We start from the raw sequence: 14473 nt of genomic DNA on the forward strand, positions 1-14473 counted from the left end.
CACGGAAGGTGGTTAGTTACTGAGGATATAAATAATTATATATCTGACTCGAGCTAAATCAAGGAATTTGCAGTCGAAAGAGATGAGATAAATACACATAAAGAGATTAAGACTTCTGAGTAAAGACTGAACATACTCATCTATTTTTACTCCCTTCCCAAACACCATTAACACAGTGGGGGGGGGGGGGCGCGCGGGGGCGGGGGGGGGGGCAAATAATGCTGCTAATTTTTGAGCCTTTTGGGTATTCATGGGTAAATTGGTTCTCTACTTTCCCTGCCGCCTGCCTAGAACTAATTTTTCTCATGTCTCCCAAGACTCTTACTACTTTCTGTCAGCTTCACTACTGGAAGTTATAGTCCTGTTTGTTTTTTGTTTTCTTGTTTGTTTTTTCTCATTCTTCCTAGCCTTGTGGGTTTATGCCTTTCTTAAAATATTTATGTACATATATAATATACACACACATATAGATATATGCATGCAGACATGTATCTACATATGTAGGCAGCAGGGAACCAACCTACCAATAAATCTCCAAAAGGCTAAAGAATCAACAGCATTACGTATGTACCACTAAAAATGGGGACAAGAAAAGGTAGGAACTAAAATAAGGAAGACTAGTTGAAAGTTTTCAGAATCAGAAGATGAATCATGTGGGGGGAAAAAATCTTCAAAGGAAGGTATTTGGCAGTAGCTATTTTTAAACTTGTCCACTTTATTTTGACGGGTTTTTAAAATGTGTTTTTAAAAATCATTTTATCAATAAACCCAAAGAAATATAAAAGATAGGATATGATTAAAAAAAAACCAAAAAACTAATATTTAAACCACTAAATTGACCTGTGTGTGTCCTTGAGAATCCCAGTACAGATGTTTGCATGTATCTTTCTTATTCATCTGTGAATTTCTTAATGGCAGAATCCACACCTGGTTCTTTTTATCTTCTCAAGTTCCCAGCACATATTCTACATGGTGAGAATTAAGTAATTCTCAAATCAATAAGTAATACCTCAAGTACTAAGAAGAAAAAAGCAGCTAGACACCTCCCTCTTGCACCCCAGCAAGTCTGGAGCTTTTTTTTTTTTTTTTTTTTTTTTTTTTTTTTTTTTAGCAAGGTCAGTCTTTGGGGACACAAAGCATAGTTGAGCCCTGGGATATGAGAAACAGGTACAATCATAATGGAGGCCAAGACCACCAAAGACAAACTACTGGAGACCAAGCAGTAGGCAGACCAGCCCAAGGAATTGGTCCACAGTTAACCCTACTTGAGGCTCACAGCCAGCCAGCCCCACCATGAGGAGTGAGTGCTATTCAAGTAGTGAGAAACTTTTAAGTTCTCCCCACTTCACAGCACAGAATAAGGATTATCAGACATCTGGGGAAAGGCTTCTCCAGCAGGAAATATATAACGACCAAAACAAAAGGGAGGGACCGAAACCGGTTTGGCTCAGTGGATAGAGCGTCATCTGCAGACTGAAGGGTCCCAGGTTCGATTCTGGTCAAGGGCATATACATTGGTTGCAGGCACATCCCTGGTGAGGGATGTGCAGGAGGCAGTTGGTCGATGTTTCTCGTAGACGTTTCTAGTTCTCTGTCCCTCTTCCTCACTGTGGAAAATCAATAAAATGTATTTTTTTTTAAAAGGGAGGGGAAAAAACAATTTAGAGGAAACAGACCAGGATAAAATAACTTTAAAAAATCAGCCCCGGTAGAGTGGCTCAGTTGCTTGGAGTGTAGTCCTGTGCACCAAAGGGTCTCAGGGAACATTTCCAGGTTGCAGGTTCAATTCCCAGTTGGGGTATATACAGGAAGCAGCTGACCAATGTTTCTCTCTCTCTCTCCCACTTTTTCAAAAACATATCCTTAGTAAAGGAGTAACAAAAATTAAACAAAAAAACATCACTACCATATTCAGAGATATAAGATATTGCAGACATGAAACAAGAACATAATTTGATAAGTCAAGGCAATTTCGAGAAAGTATAGCAAAAAGAAAGAACAAGAGAATTAAAAAAGAAATTTAGAAACAAGTTCAATATCTGGGTAAGTTCCAGAAAAGAGCACAGAGAAAATGAAGACAGAACCAAAGAATGAACTGAAGAAAATATCCCAGAACTTATGGATGAGTTTTCATATTTAAAGGGTCCACTAATGACACCCTGAACAATGGGTGAATAATTGATTGCCTTTTAGACAGAACAAAATAATAGATCAAGAATCAGAATGGCTCCAGTCATCTCAACTGTACACTAAGGCTAGCATACAATGGGACAAAAGCTTAAAAATATTGGAGGATATTATTTGAAAATTAGAATGATGCAAATATTTTAAATATTATTCCAGTAGCAAGGCAGAGTAAAATCCTTTTTGGACTTGCACTGCTTTCAGGAAGCTCCTGGAAGATGTGCCCCAGTAAGAAAGACATCAAGAATCAAAACTAAGAAGGAGAAGTAAAAGGATATTGCGCTCTAGCTGGTTTGGCTTAGTGGATCGAACCTCATCCTGCAGTCTGAAGGGTCCCAGATTTGATTCTAGTCAAAGGCACATGCACAGGTTACAAGCTCGATCCCCAATGATTCTCTCTCATCGCTGATGTTTCCATCACTCTCTCTCTTTCCTCTCCTCTCTGAAATCAATAAAAACATATTTTTAAAAAACTCTGTAATAAAAGCACCAGGGTGTAACGACCGATCCATACCAAAGGCTGACCATCAGGAAGTCAGCACTGGGTTGCCATGCTGACCCAGCGCTGACTACTGCAACTGCAGGCTGGGTGACCTAGCAGTGACTGCTAAGGGGGCTTTGAATCAGGCCCAGAAAGAGACCTGAAGAGAGGAGGGGCTGATCTGTAGCGTGTGAGGCAGCTTTTGACCGGCACTTGTCTCTTTCTCTCAAAAACTGGTCAGCAGCCCTGCTTCCATTTCTCTTCTAGTCTCCACCAGGGCTGCTGATCAGCCCTACCTTTCTAATCAGGCCCTGTTGATAGGCCCAGAGATGCTGAATGGCATAGTAACTGACCAATCAGAACCAAATCTGGGTGAATGTAAAAAGCCAATGGTTGCCTAGGAGGTGGAGCTTTTGACGCTGACTGGCATAGAAATTGACCAATTAGAACCAAATTGATCAGCATGGGCAGGCAATTGGGGGCAGAGCAGGCCAGCAGGGGAGGGCAGTTAGAAGTGAGCAGGCAGGCAGGCAGGCAGGCAGGAGCCAGCAGTCCCAGATTGTGAGAGGGATGTCCAACTTCCAGTTTAGGCCCAATGCCTAAACCATCAGTCGGACACCCCCCAAGGGGTCCTGATTGGAGATTGGAGAGGATGCAGGCTGGGCTGAGAGACCACCCCCTCAATGCACTGGGAGAATTTCATGCACTGGGCCACGAGTAAAAAAATAAAACACAAGAGGTCCAAAAGGGAAGAGAGGAGATGATAATAAAGGGAGGTCGTAGTATTAGTTGTGTACCAGGGGCAGACACAGGAGGTTAGAAAGTTTTCACCAAAAGAAAGACAAAACTGTAAAATATCCAATTATGTCTAAGTCTTGAAAAGAGAAAGATAAACTAGCATTTAAAGCTGAACTAGTGAGACATACAAAATTAAGCAAATGAAAACCGAAAATAAGGCAATTAGTAGCTATAGGGAGATCATAAAATAGTTGAAGTTATTAGTTTACTCCATAGCATAGGTACACACAGACTCTGTACTGTCACAATAATGATTCAGTTTAAATGAAGTCAATTTACGGGCGTATGTGATGGGCATTGGCAGAAAGTGAAAAGAGCTAAATGCTCATATTCCACAATAATATCTATAAAAAATACCTGAAATACACTATTTGAAAAATAAAACTAGCAATATAGTCATGCACTGCATATGATGGTAATCCCATAAGATTACAATGGAGTGGGTTACATATCTGTAGTGATGCTGGTGTAAACAAACCTACTGGGCTACCACTCATATGAAAATATAGCACATACAATTATGTACTTGATAATGATAATAAAAGGCCACATAACTGGTTTATGTATTTACTATACTAGGCATTTTACGGTGTTACACTGCAGGAGCCTCATACATCTGTTTATGGCGTCTCTGAATTTGTATCATTGTTTCTGTGCATGATTTAACCAGGTGTTGTTTTATACAGTAATGTGCTGTACAGGACTGTATCTTAAGAGCATCTAGCCTCGGTGTGTAGTCAGGCTATATCATTTAGATTAGTGTATGTGAACTCTGCGGCTCGCACAGCAAAATCACTTATCGACACTTTTTTCAGAATGTATCCCCCTAGTTAAGCAGCACATGTATAGCATTTTATATACAGAAAAGAAAGCAAAATAAAAAATAAGCAGTTAGGAGATGAAAATTTTGCCTTCAAGAAATGGAAATAGGGCCCTAACCAGTTTGGCTCAGCGAGCAGCAGCAGCATGATTGGATTTACCTGTTGAGAAATTCCTGCTAGCTGCTGGTGGAGGACAGATTGCAAAGGGGAAATGTGGAAGTAGATCATTTTGGAGGCTTTTGCAGTAGTGTAGCCAAGACATGGTAGACTAGACTAGGGATATTGTAGAGCAGACTCCTGTATTGAATTGGAGATGGCTTCTAAAGGTCTCTTCTAAGGTTTTGTGATATTCCAAACCACCTCGTAATGGTCATGTGTATTTGAACACAATTGCTGTTAATGTGTACATTTAAAATTGAGGTAGTAGAAGCATGTGTCCAAGAGGATTTAAACATTGAAGTGAGGAGTATCGAAAGTGGATGCCAGATGTCATGGCTCCATCTGTACATGTTGTGTATGAGTGAGCTAGGTTGACAAGAACTTAAATCACTGGAGTGATTGTGTTTACCAGGAACTTGAGGAACCTCAGGCTGAAATGATCCTCTATCTGAAAACTGGTTCTTTTGTTTAACTTGTGTTGTTTGTTTTGTTTTTCAAAATGTAGTTATGTATTTTTTTCACCTGACACTGATTGAGAGCCTGCATTGTGCCAGGCACAGGGCTATATAGATGGTAGGTGATTAGAGAGAGAAGATAGTTTTACTTCTCATTTCCAGTTGCTTAGGGTAGAGCATCTCATAGTCACTTCTTCCACACCCCAAACTAGAGTGTCTCAACCATACTTTTAGTGTTACAAAAATGCTTTCAGTCTGATATCCTGACATATTTTGATTTTTTTTCTTTTACAGAGAGGAAGAGGATAGAGAGCTAGAAACGTCGATGAGAGCGAAACATCGACCAGCTGCCTCTTGCACACCCTCTATGGGGGATGTGCCCACAACCAATGTCCAGGCCTTTGACCAAATCGAACCTGGGACCCCTCAGTCCGCAGACCAACGCTCTACCACTGAGCCATACCGGTTTTGGCTATCCTGACAATTTTTATTTCATTGCATATTAATACAGTAATGAAGTGCTGTAAAATGTTTGGAGCCAAGTATTGTAGTTAATGAAGGTTGTGTTCCTTAGGTTTCTGGATCAGGTGGTGTAGGGATGGGCTGGAAATGATGGGGGAATTTAATTTCAGGGATGCAATATAGTTCAAGGGTTGACTAGATACCTCATCTTTCTCAAAAGTCCATTGGGAACCCCCAAAATACCTGGGCCTTCTGACAGTCCTTCAGAAAGGAGATATATTTTCTTTCTAGTTTTTTGTTTGTTTGTTTGTTTTTGGTTGTACATTAAACTGAACCAGTCAGCATACCATTCTTTGAGATTGCTTCAGGACGCTATAAGCCCACTCACATTAAACTGGATTTCTCAAGTCTATCACAGCTTTGCTTTGCCTTTTGAAAACTATCCATATATTGGAAGACACAACCACAGATTTTACATCCTGCATTAAATCTCTCCTGACTATGCCATGGTCTCATAAACACTCATCACTTTGGGACCTTAGACAAATACTTCTATGGGGTTTGTTAAAACGGAGAAAGTCCCTTCCCACTCCGCATTTCCTTTTTTATTTTTATTTTTTATTTTATTGTTTAAAGTATTACATATAGTAGTACATATATCTCCTCCCCCCCCTCCCCAATTGACCTTCCCCCTGCCTCCCCTATCCCCTGTCACATGCACTCATCCCACCCACTGGTGTCCATTGGTTGTGCTTATATATATTTTATTGATTTTTACAGAGAGGAAGGGAGAGGGATAGAGAGTTAGAAACACTGATGAGAGAGAAACATCGACCAGCTGCCTCCTGCACACCCCCCACTGGGGATGTGCCCACAAAGTACATGCCATTGACCACAATCAGACCTAGGACCCCTCAGTCAACTACCACAACCCTTCCTCAGCCCTCATAGACTTGCCCCACCTGACAGCTCACTCCCTCCTGCACAAAGGGGTTTTCTTCTTTCTCAATCCAGGGCCGCTGTGTTGGTCCCTCCTACCACCTACAGTACTCCTCCAATTCAACTTTCCTTATTCCTCGCTCCCATGACAAGCTCCATCTGTGTCAGATTAAAAAATGAAAAGACTTTCTCACAGAGGTTTCCTTCTTTAACATCTCTCTCCACTCAATTCTATATAGATACTGGTTTTCCTCCTGCCAGATATGTAATTATTTTTTACTAGTGGCCCGATGCACGAAATTCATGCACAGGGTGGTGGATGTCTCTCAGGCTGGCCTGGGACCGCCTTGGGGGATGTCCAACTGTTGATGCCCCAGAAATCGGGTCTAAACTGGCAGTCGGACATCCCTCTGGCAATCTGGGACCACTGGCTCCTAACTACTCACCTGTCTGCCTGCCTGATTGTCCCTAACCAACCTGCCTGCTGGCCTGCTCATCCGCAACTTTCCCCCCTTTCCCCTCTGTTGGCCTGATCACCACCAACTGCCCTCCCCTCCTGGCCTGGTCTGCCTCTACCCAGCCACATGTCTTTGTCCAGAAGGTCTCCCGGTTTAGTTAGCATATTAACCTTTTATTAGTATAGAAGATTGTTTTTTAATCCATCTTCCTTCCCACATTATAAGCAAGTTCTATGAAACACAGAATTTGTCTGTCCTCTTAATCCAGGATATCAAACAAATTAGAGGGCACTCCACCCATAGTTATCTGAATTTATGGGCAACCCAAACTCTATGAAACCTCCACTGATGGGAGGCTAACAAAGTAACTCCCCTCAATTTTTCCTTCTGAACTGAAATCGGTTTCCCAGGTCCTAAATTTCCGGTTTACCATCAGCCAAATCAAGGCTGAACTCTTGGAACTTGATTTGGCCTGGAGCTTACTTAACCTTCTGTGCCTTTATTATGTTAGTTAGGAGGCAATGGACTTTCTCTCCTCAAAAAAACAACACATCCCCCACACGTCCATAACACATCTGAGATCTCATACCCTCCCTCTAAGCCCATCCCAGACCCCAGACTAAGAAACTCTGACAACCTGGGACAACTTTCTGCAATGCGATTTGTGAGGATTCGGGTTCTCACATGGGAAGGAAGACTACAGAGCAAATTCCAGAGCGGATGCTTTCACGCTGCCTCCTTCAGGGCTGTGAGCGGGGGGCGCCCATCCATTTTTTTAAAATCTCAAAGCAACACGGGACATCATCGTCCGAAAAACTGAAGCCCCAAGAGGAAAGAAAGAAAGTTCGTCCAAGGTCACCCACTCACTAGTAATCAGGTCGGGACCCGAAAGCAGGTCTCTGTCCACCTCACCCCTCCAACCCCCAATCCGCTGCTCCTTCCACCAAAGCGCCCCGGAATCCGCTGCCTCCTCCACCGCGCGCCCCGAGCGCCGGGCTCTGGGAACCGGGAGGGAACGCAGCCGGGAAGGGAGGGAGGGAGGGAGCGGGCCGGACGAAGGAAGATTCGCTCTCTCCCCACTCGCGGCGGAAAGCGTGCACCTCAGTCAGGGCGAGGGGGTGCCGGGCTCGCGGCGCTCACCTGTCCGGGACCCAGAGACGGGTGGTGCGGTCCCGGGACACGGACACAAAGGCCCCCGGCGGGTAGAGGCAGCACACCAGGCCCCGCACGTCCAGCTCGTGGCCCTGGAGCGAGCAGCTCAGTCGGTACCTGGCGGCGCCGCCGCTCTCCATGGCCCCGGTCGGTCGGCCGCTCGGGGGCGCCCGGGCCGGGCCGCGAGCGGGATCCGCGGGCCGGGGCGGCGGGGTGGGCGAAGGGCCGCGGCGGCAGACGGACGTGCAGGGCAGAGGCAGAGCTCCGTGACCGGAAGAGCCCGAGCGCCTGTGCGGAAGGGCGGCCGGGAAGGGGCGCGCCGGGCGGGCCGAGTGACACAGCAACCCTGACAGGCACGCCGGAATTTATCATCAGCGCCGGCCGGTGACGCAAGCCGTGCGCGCCGCCCGCCGGCCCGCGGGGAGCGAGGCTGCTGCCCACTGCGCTCCGGACGGGGAGTCCCGGGGTCTGGGGGTCCGGGGAAGCCACGAAGCCCGCCCGGTGTGCCCCGGCGCCTCTAACCCGGGCCTGGCCAAGGCCGCGTTTTGTTTTGTTTTCCTGAGCCCGGGCTGAGCCGGACAGTACACCCCGGGAGGCAGGCTGGGACTACAAATCCCACAATGCCGCGCGACGGTGTGGCGTGAGCCGCAGATGCGCGTAATCCTGGTAGTTTAAATCTTCTGTCTGCGGAGCTCAGGTTTATGAGGTTACTTAAAGAGACCTGTGAGGGCAGCTTTCTGTGGAGTTCTCCAAACCTCTGCATAGTCTCCTGATAGCTTAACAAGTTAAACGTGTGTGTTTTGGGTTTTTGTTGTTGTTGTTTTGTTTTGGTTTGGTTTTTTAAAATTAATTAAGACGAGAGAATTTGGGGCCAAATTGGAAACAATCGCTTGCCTTAAATTCTGTGAACACTAAACTGGGGTCTTGGTAGTTAAAACATAGTATTTTGTGTTAAGCATTTTAAAGATTTCAACTAATTTCAACTCCTGTTGATAATAGGATTTATAATCTGATAGCGCACCAAATTAATTTGAAAAAAAAATCATTATTTTAAATCCTAGAACACATTCTTATGTGAATAGGGGGTTAAGTTTCTTATATGTGAGTAGGGGGTTACATTTTTCTTAAATTTCCTTTTTAAGGCTTGTGCAAAGCGATTAAGGAAGTGATCAGCTGTGCATCCAGCAAGCAGAACCTATATGCATGGTCAGACCAACCCACCAGGAGTCAAAACATCATCTCATTACCTGATGATTAAGGACAATCGCTGACTTCTTCAGAGGACCTCCTGAAGATGAATTCCATTCACCCTAGCCCCTTCCCGCTTTATAATCCTGTTCCTTGCACCTTGCTGTAAGACAGGCTTTGAGTGCTTATAAGCTCCCTATCTTCTTGTTGGGCTAGCCTTCTCAATAAATGCCTTATATGATTCAACCCTGCCTTCCTTATTGAACACAGCGACAGGCAGCCCCACCCCAACAGGGGATTTCCCAGTAACAACATCTGTAAACAAATGAGAAGTGCTGACTCCCCCTCACATTTGTTCAGAAGCAATGAGGGGGAGCCCTGGCCGGATTGTCTTCCCATGCACCAAAATGGTCACAGGTTTATTCCTGGTCAGGGCCCATACCCCTTTGCCGGCTTCATACCCAGTAGGGTGTATTCAGGGGACAATAATTGATGTTTCTCTCTCCCTTTCTCCCTCTCTCTAAAATCAATAAAAACATTTAGAAGTATGAAAAAAGTTAAAGCACCAAGGAGGAGTCCGTGGCTGGGTAACTCAGCTGCTTAGAAGTCCTCCAGATAGCCAAGGTTGTGGGTTGGATCCCCATCAGGAAACATACAAAAATAAATGAATGCATAAAAAAAAAAAAAAAAGTGAAACAACAGATCATCTCTTTCAAAAGTAAAAAATAAAATAAAATAAAACAATAAAAGCTTTAAGGGGAGAAATATGCATAACATCAATAACCTCTCCAACAATATATGGAGTGGTTGGACAGTTAAAGTTTGTAGGGGAAGGAATCTTTTCTTTCTACCCTTTAGATTTTCTGCTGGAGCTCTGTAACAAAAGATTAGCAGGGGAAAAACTAACAAGTTTGTTAATATGTCATATACTCAAGAGAATAACTCAGAAATGAGTGACTCATGAAGGTGGCTGGAGCATCTTAACAAAGGAACAATAAATTTTTATGTAAGCAACAAAAAGAAAATGACCTTAAATTTTTACAGGCATATAGTTATGGGAAGGCAAATATGTGAGAAACATATGGTAGGTGAAGACGAATTAGTATAGTTGGTTGTGTAGGTTCCTCATGTGCAGGAAGGGAAATCTTTGAAAATTTATGTCCTCTTTTGAGGAAATAGAGGAACTTTAAAGAGCTTTTCTTGTATCTGCTTTTCAATTGTCTTCAGCTCAAACTAATCCTTATACCAAAGTGACATATTCTGAGGTGGCAAATTCGACTACCCTTCACTACAATGACCAAAAGGAAAAAAATGACCACTACGAATATGTTGGGATCAAGTTGTATAGTTTAATAAAAATATTTTACAAACTTAAGAGTGAGAACTCAGCCCCATATCATTATTTTGTTATAGTATTCCAGGGCAGGAGAAGTAGGGAAACTGAGACAGGAAAGTTAAAACAAGGCCAAACAGTATGGGCAATCTGCAGCCAGCTTGTAACTAACAAGCCTTTGTCTTCCCCAGCCAAGCACATGAGGGCAAATAATCAACAAAACCTCCCTCATGAGAGAATAAGGAAAGGGAAGAGGAAAGGGGAAAGGGAAAAAAAGGGCAGTTTTACTCCCTAAGCCAGTGATTCTCAACCTTTCTAACTCCCCGGCCCTTTAATACAGTTCCCCATGCTGTGGTGACCCCCAACCATAAAATTATTTTCGTTGGTACTTCATAACTATAGTAATGTAAATATCTGTGTTTTCCGATGGTCTTAGGCGACCCTGCTAGCAGTTCTCAGTGACCCACAGGTTGAGAACCACTGCTGTAGAGCCCAAGACCATTGAAAAACACAGATATGTACATTACAATTCATAACAGTAGCAAAGTTACAGTTATGAAGTAGCAACGAAAATAATTTTATGGTTGGGGGTCACCACAACACGAGGAACTGTATTAAAGGGTCCCATCGTTAGAAAGGTTGAGAACCACTGCGCCTAAGCAGAGAAGCCAGCAGTCTCCAGACTTGGCAAGAAAAAGTTGCCAGGTGTTCTCATAATTTCTGGGACGGCCACAACAAATTAAAAAAATAAATAAATAAAGTGAGTGGGGCTGTATCAAATTTCAGCAGAGGAAATTTGAGGCCTATAGACAGAAAGGTATATAATGCCTCAGGGTGCCATCCAACCTGCTCTTCAGATTAGCTAAAATGTGCTTCATAAGCCAGGTGTATAGGTTTGCTTGCTTTGTGTTTGCTTATTTTCAATAAAGATGCATGCTTTCAAAGCTTTAATAAGTTGGCTTTTCACAACGCAGTCAAGGTCTCTCGTGTAAACTCGTTTCTTTGAGAAGAGAAGGACTGAGGGTGGGGACAGACCTCTCCCACGGGCTCAGGGGGCTGTTTTGTCTGGTAACACGCCTCTGGTATTGGTGAGAGGTGTCTAATAACAACTTTGTATTGTGTTGGTTTTAAACTACTTTCATGCAGGCACAGAGTAAATTTGGAGATAAATAATGTATGTGAGTGGGAAATAATGTGAAGTCTGATGTATACACACACATGTAATGACGGTACTGTGTAGCCAGACCCCTATCACCTGCAATAACATTTAAGGTCCATCTATATGTAGGAAGACAAGAAAATAAACTGCAAGTTATTTTATTAGACAGGTGCAGCATTTCTTATATTGGTTTTCTTCTTAAAAACACCGATTTTAAAATAATTAAAAAAAAAAACCGACTTGCAATTTTTTCTCACCCATTCTCACAAATGTGTACCAAAAAAGCTCTGAAAAGAAGCTTAAAGATGTGAAACTTCCAGTAAGATGAGGAGGAGCAGAAGGCACTAGAATTGCATCCATAGGTAATGCTGTGTTGTATACCATGTGCAGTCCCAACAGGAAGGAAAGCTACCTCTAAACGGAAGTAAAAAGGCTGTGCAATGGTGCCTCCCACAGAATAACACCAAACAACTTTTATTAAAAACTCAACCTACTGCCCGGATGGTGTGGCTCAGTGGTTCAGTTTTGTGACCCCTGAGCCAAGAGGTCACTGGTTGGATTCCCAGGCAGGTCACTGCCCTGGTCACAGGCTGGATCCCCAGCAGGGTGGGTGCAAAAGGTAGAGAGTCAATGTTCCTCCACCAGCGATGATTTCATCTCTCCCTCTTTCTTCCTCTCTAAAAAATCAACACATTGCCAAAACCGGTTTGGCTCAGTGGATGTAGCATAGGCCTGGGGACTGAAGGGTCCCAAGTTTCATTCCAGTCAAGGGCATGTACCCAGGTTGCTGGCACATCCTCACTAGGAGGTGTGCAAGAGGCAGCTGATTGATGTTTATTTTTTATCGATGTTTCTAACTCTTTATTCCTCTCCCTTCCTCTCTGTAAAAAAAAAATAAAAAAAATCAATAAAATATATTTAAAAAAATAAAAAATCAAAACATTAAAACAAAACAACGTATTACAAGGTAACAGACGGGAGAGTGCATAGGAAAGTAATAAATCCTGTGAGTACAGGTCGGTCACACAATCGGAGGGCTTGTTCTGATTATTTTAAACAAAACCCACAAGGTTTTCAAATAAAATATTATTTCCCAGTCCGCTGGATGTTTCCTATTCTTCCCAGAAAAAAGCTGGGAGTGACTCAATTCTCGCGAGAACTTTGTACTCTCCCTCGGCCAGGAGGTAGTAGGAGTCGAGGCCAGGGATTGGCCAACTAGGAGGCGGGGCCTCTTCCGCCCCGCCCCCGTTGCCGGGATACGCGGAGGCGCGGGGCCTCCCGTGGTTTCAGCCCCGTGGGCCCCGGAAGGCTGCGCCAGGGTGGGCGAGTGGGCGCGTCCGCGGGGCGGACTGGTGCTCCCGGTGGTGGCTGGCTGAGCCGAGCCTGCCGACCTCCCTCCTCCTGCCGCGCCAGCACAGGTGAGAAATCCTGAGTCCCCTCTCCCCCCATCCCTCCGGACCCATTATCTCACCTTGGAGATGCTGCTGCGCTCAAACAAAACAAGTCCGATCTCTCCGTGTTTTAGTGATTCTCAGTCCGGTCGCCAGGCCAGAGCGTGCACGGACCCCTCTCGCTGTCCCCTGAGCAGACCTGCCAGGGCCAGGCCAATGGGAAGGATTCAGGAGCCGCAAAGGAACAATTCTTAGGGTTCAGAGATGTTACCCAAAATAATACAGATGTATGCCTGCCCTGTACAGCAGTGGGACTTAGCCATGTAACACTTCTTTATGTGTGTTACTATGGCTGGTTTAGGGAAGATAGGGATAGTAATCACAGTTAGGAGCCAGGTGTTGTACATATGCTATCTGTAATTTTAACAGCTCTGCAAGATAGAGGCTGTGGCCCCCTTCTGTTTTATAGCTGAGGATGCACCCCCAGAGGTGGTAGCTGTCAGAGCTGAAGTTTGTATCCTTTATCTTTCTGGAGTCAAAGGCCAGGCTTCTCTGAGTATGTATGAATAACCCCCAAATTAGTGGCTTTTTTGTTACTGGACTCCTCCCTTTTATATTGCCACCTAGGACTGATCTCCTACTGTGCTTTTATCATGATAGAAAGCAGTGGCAAAGAAAATGAGGTAGAAATCTGATACACTGTACATTTTATTTTTTAGAATATTTTAAAATTGACTTTAGAGGGAAAGAATCATTGATAGGCTGCCTCCTGCGCGCCCCCTACTGGGCATCCAGTAGCAGCTCTGGCATGTGCCCTGACCAGGAATCCAACCATGACCTCCTATATTCATGCTCAACCACTGAGCAACACTTTGGCTATTGTACACTATCTTATAGGTATCAGGAAAGCTAGAGTAAGGTTGTGTAATTCTGCTGGAAACAAAGGTTTATTGGTGTTAGCTTTCTTTGGGAGAAATAATTTTGACCATAGACCTTTTCTGCCTTTCAAAATGTTATTTCATAAAATTCCCTTTTCCGTTTGAAGTAATAATAACTCTCTTACTTTGTCCACCTAGTTCAAAATGGCAAGGAAATAGAACCGTAGAGCTAGCTGGAATGGGAAGATTTTCATTTTGGTGTGAACATACTAATAGGAAGTGATAATGGGATATCTGAGTAGAAATTTCCAGTAAACAGTTGAAAATTTAAAATTGGTGCCCAGGTTAAAGGACACACCTGGAGACATTGATTTATAATCATCAACATAGTTAGAGTTACAAGAAAAAGGATGAACGATTATAGAATAAAAGCAATCCAAGAAGCGGGCATGGAGTGTAGAAACTGAGAAATCATTTTAGTTCAAGAAATGATTTGTTTCTTTTTTTTTTTTTAATTGATTTCAAAGAGGAAGGGAGAGGGAAAGATAGAAACATCAATTATGAGAATCATTGATTGGCTGCCTTCTGCATGCCCCCCACTGGGGATTGAGCCTG

At 43.9% G+C, this 14473-nt stretch overlaps 2 protein-coding genes across 5 annotated transcripts in view; one reads left to right on the top strand and one right to left on the bottom strand.

Annotated features, from left to right (window-relative positions):
• The window catches only part of PLAA (phospholipase A2 activating protein), a 33250-nt gene extending 24920 nt beyond the window's left edge, over nt 1–8330 (bottom strand). For 2 of the 3 annotated variants that reach the window (XM_036434210.2, XM_045580281.1), the window contains exon 1: nt 7898–8266. In XM_036434210.2, the coding sequence (XP_036290103.1) occupies nt 7898–8049 (152 nt within the window). In that variant the 5' untranslated portion in view covers nt 8050–8266. Of the gene's footprint in view, nt 1–7897 lie in introns of all 3 variants that reach the window. The other variant, XM_036434209.2, reaches the window with a different exon arrangement.
• A 4486-nt stretch (nt 8331–12816) lies between these two features.
• Nucleotides 12817–14473, top strand: part of IFT74 (intraflagellar transport 74) — a 76274-nt gene continuing 74617 nt past the window's right edge. The window contains exon 1 of one of the 2 annotated variants that reach the window (XM_045580283.1): nt 12817–13007. The gene's annotated coding sequence lies outside the window, so the exon portion shown is untranslated. The remainder of the gene's footprint in view (nt 13008–14473) is intronic. The other variant, XM_036434212.2, reaches the window with a different exon arrangement.

This window comes from Pipistrellus kuhlii, unplaced genomic scaffold, assembly GCF_014108245.1.
Source record: "Pipistrellus kuhlii isolate mPipKuh1 unplaced genomic scaffold, mPipKuh1.p scaffold_m20_p_12, whole genome shotgun sequence".
NCBI lineage: Eukaryota > Metazoa > Chordata > Mammalia > Chiroptera > Vespertilionidae > Pipistrellus > Pipistrellus kuhlii.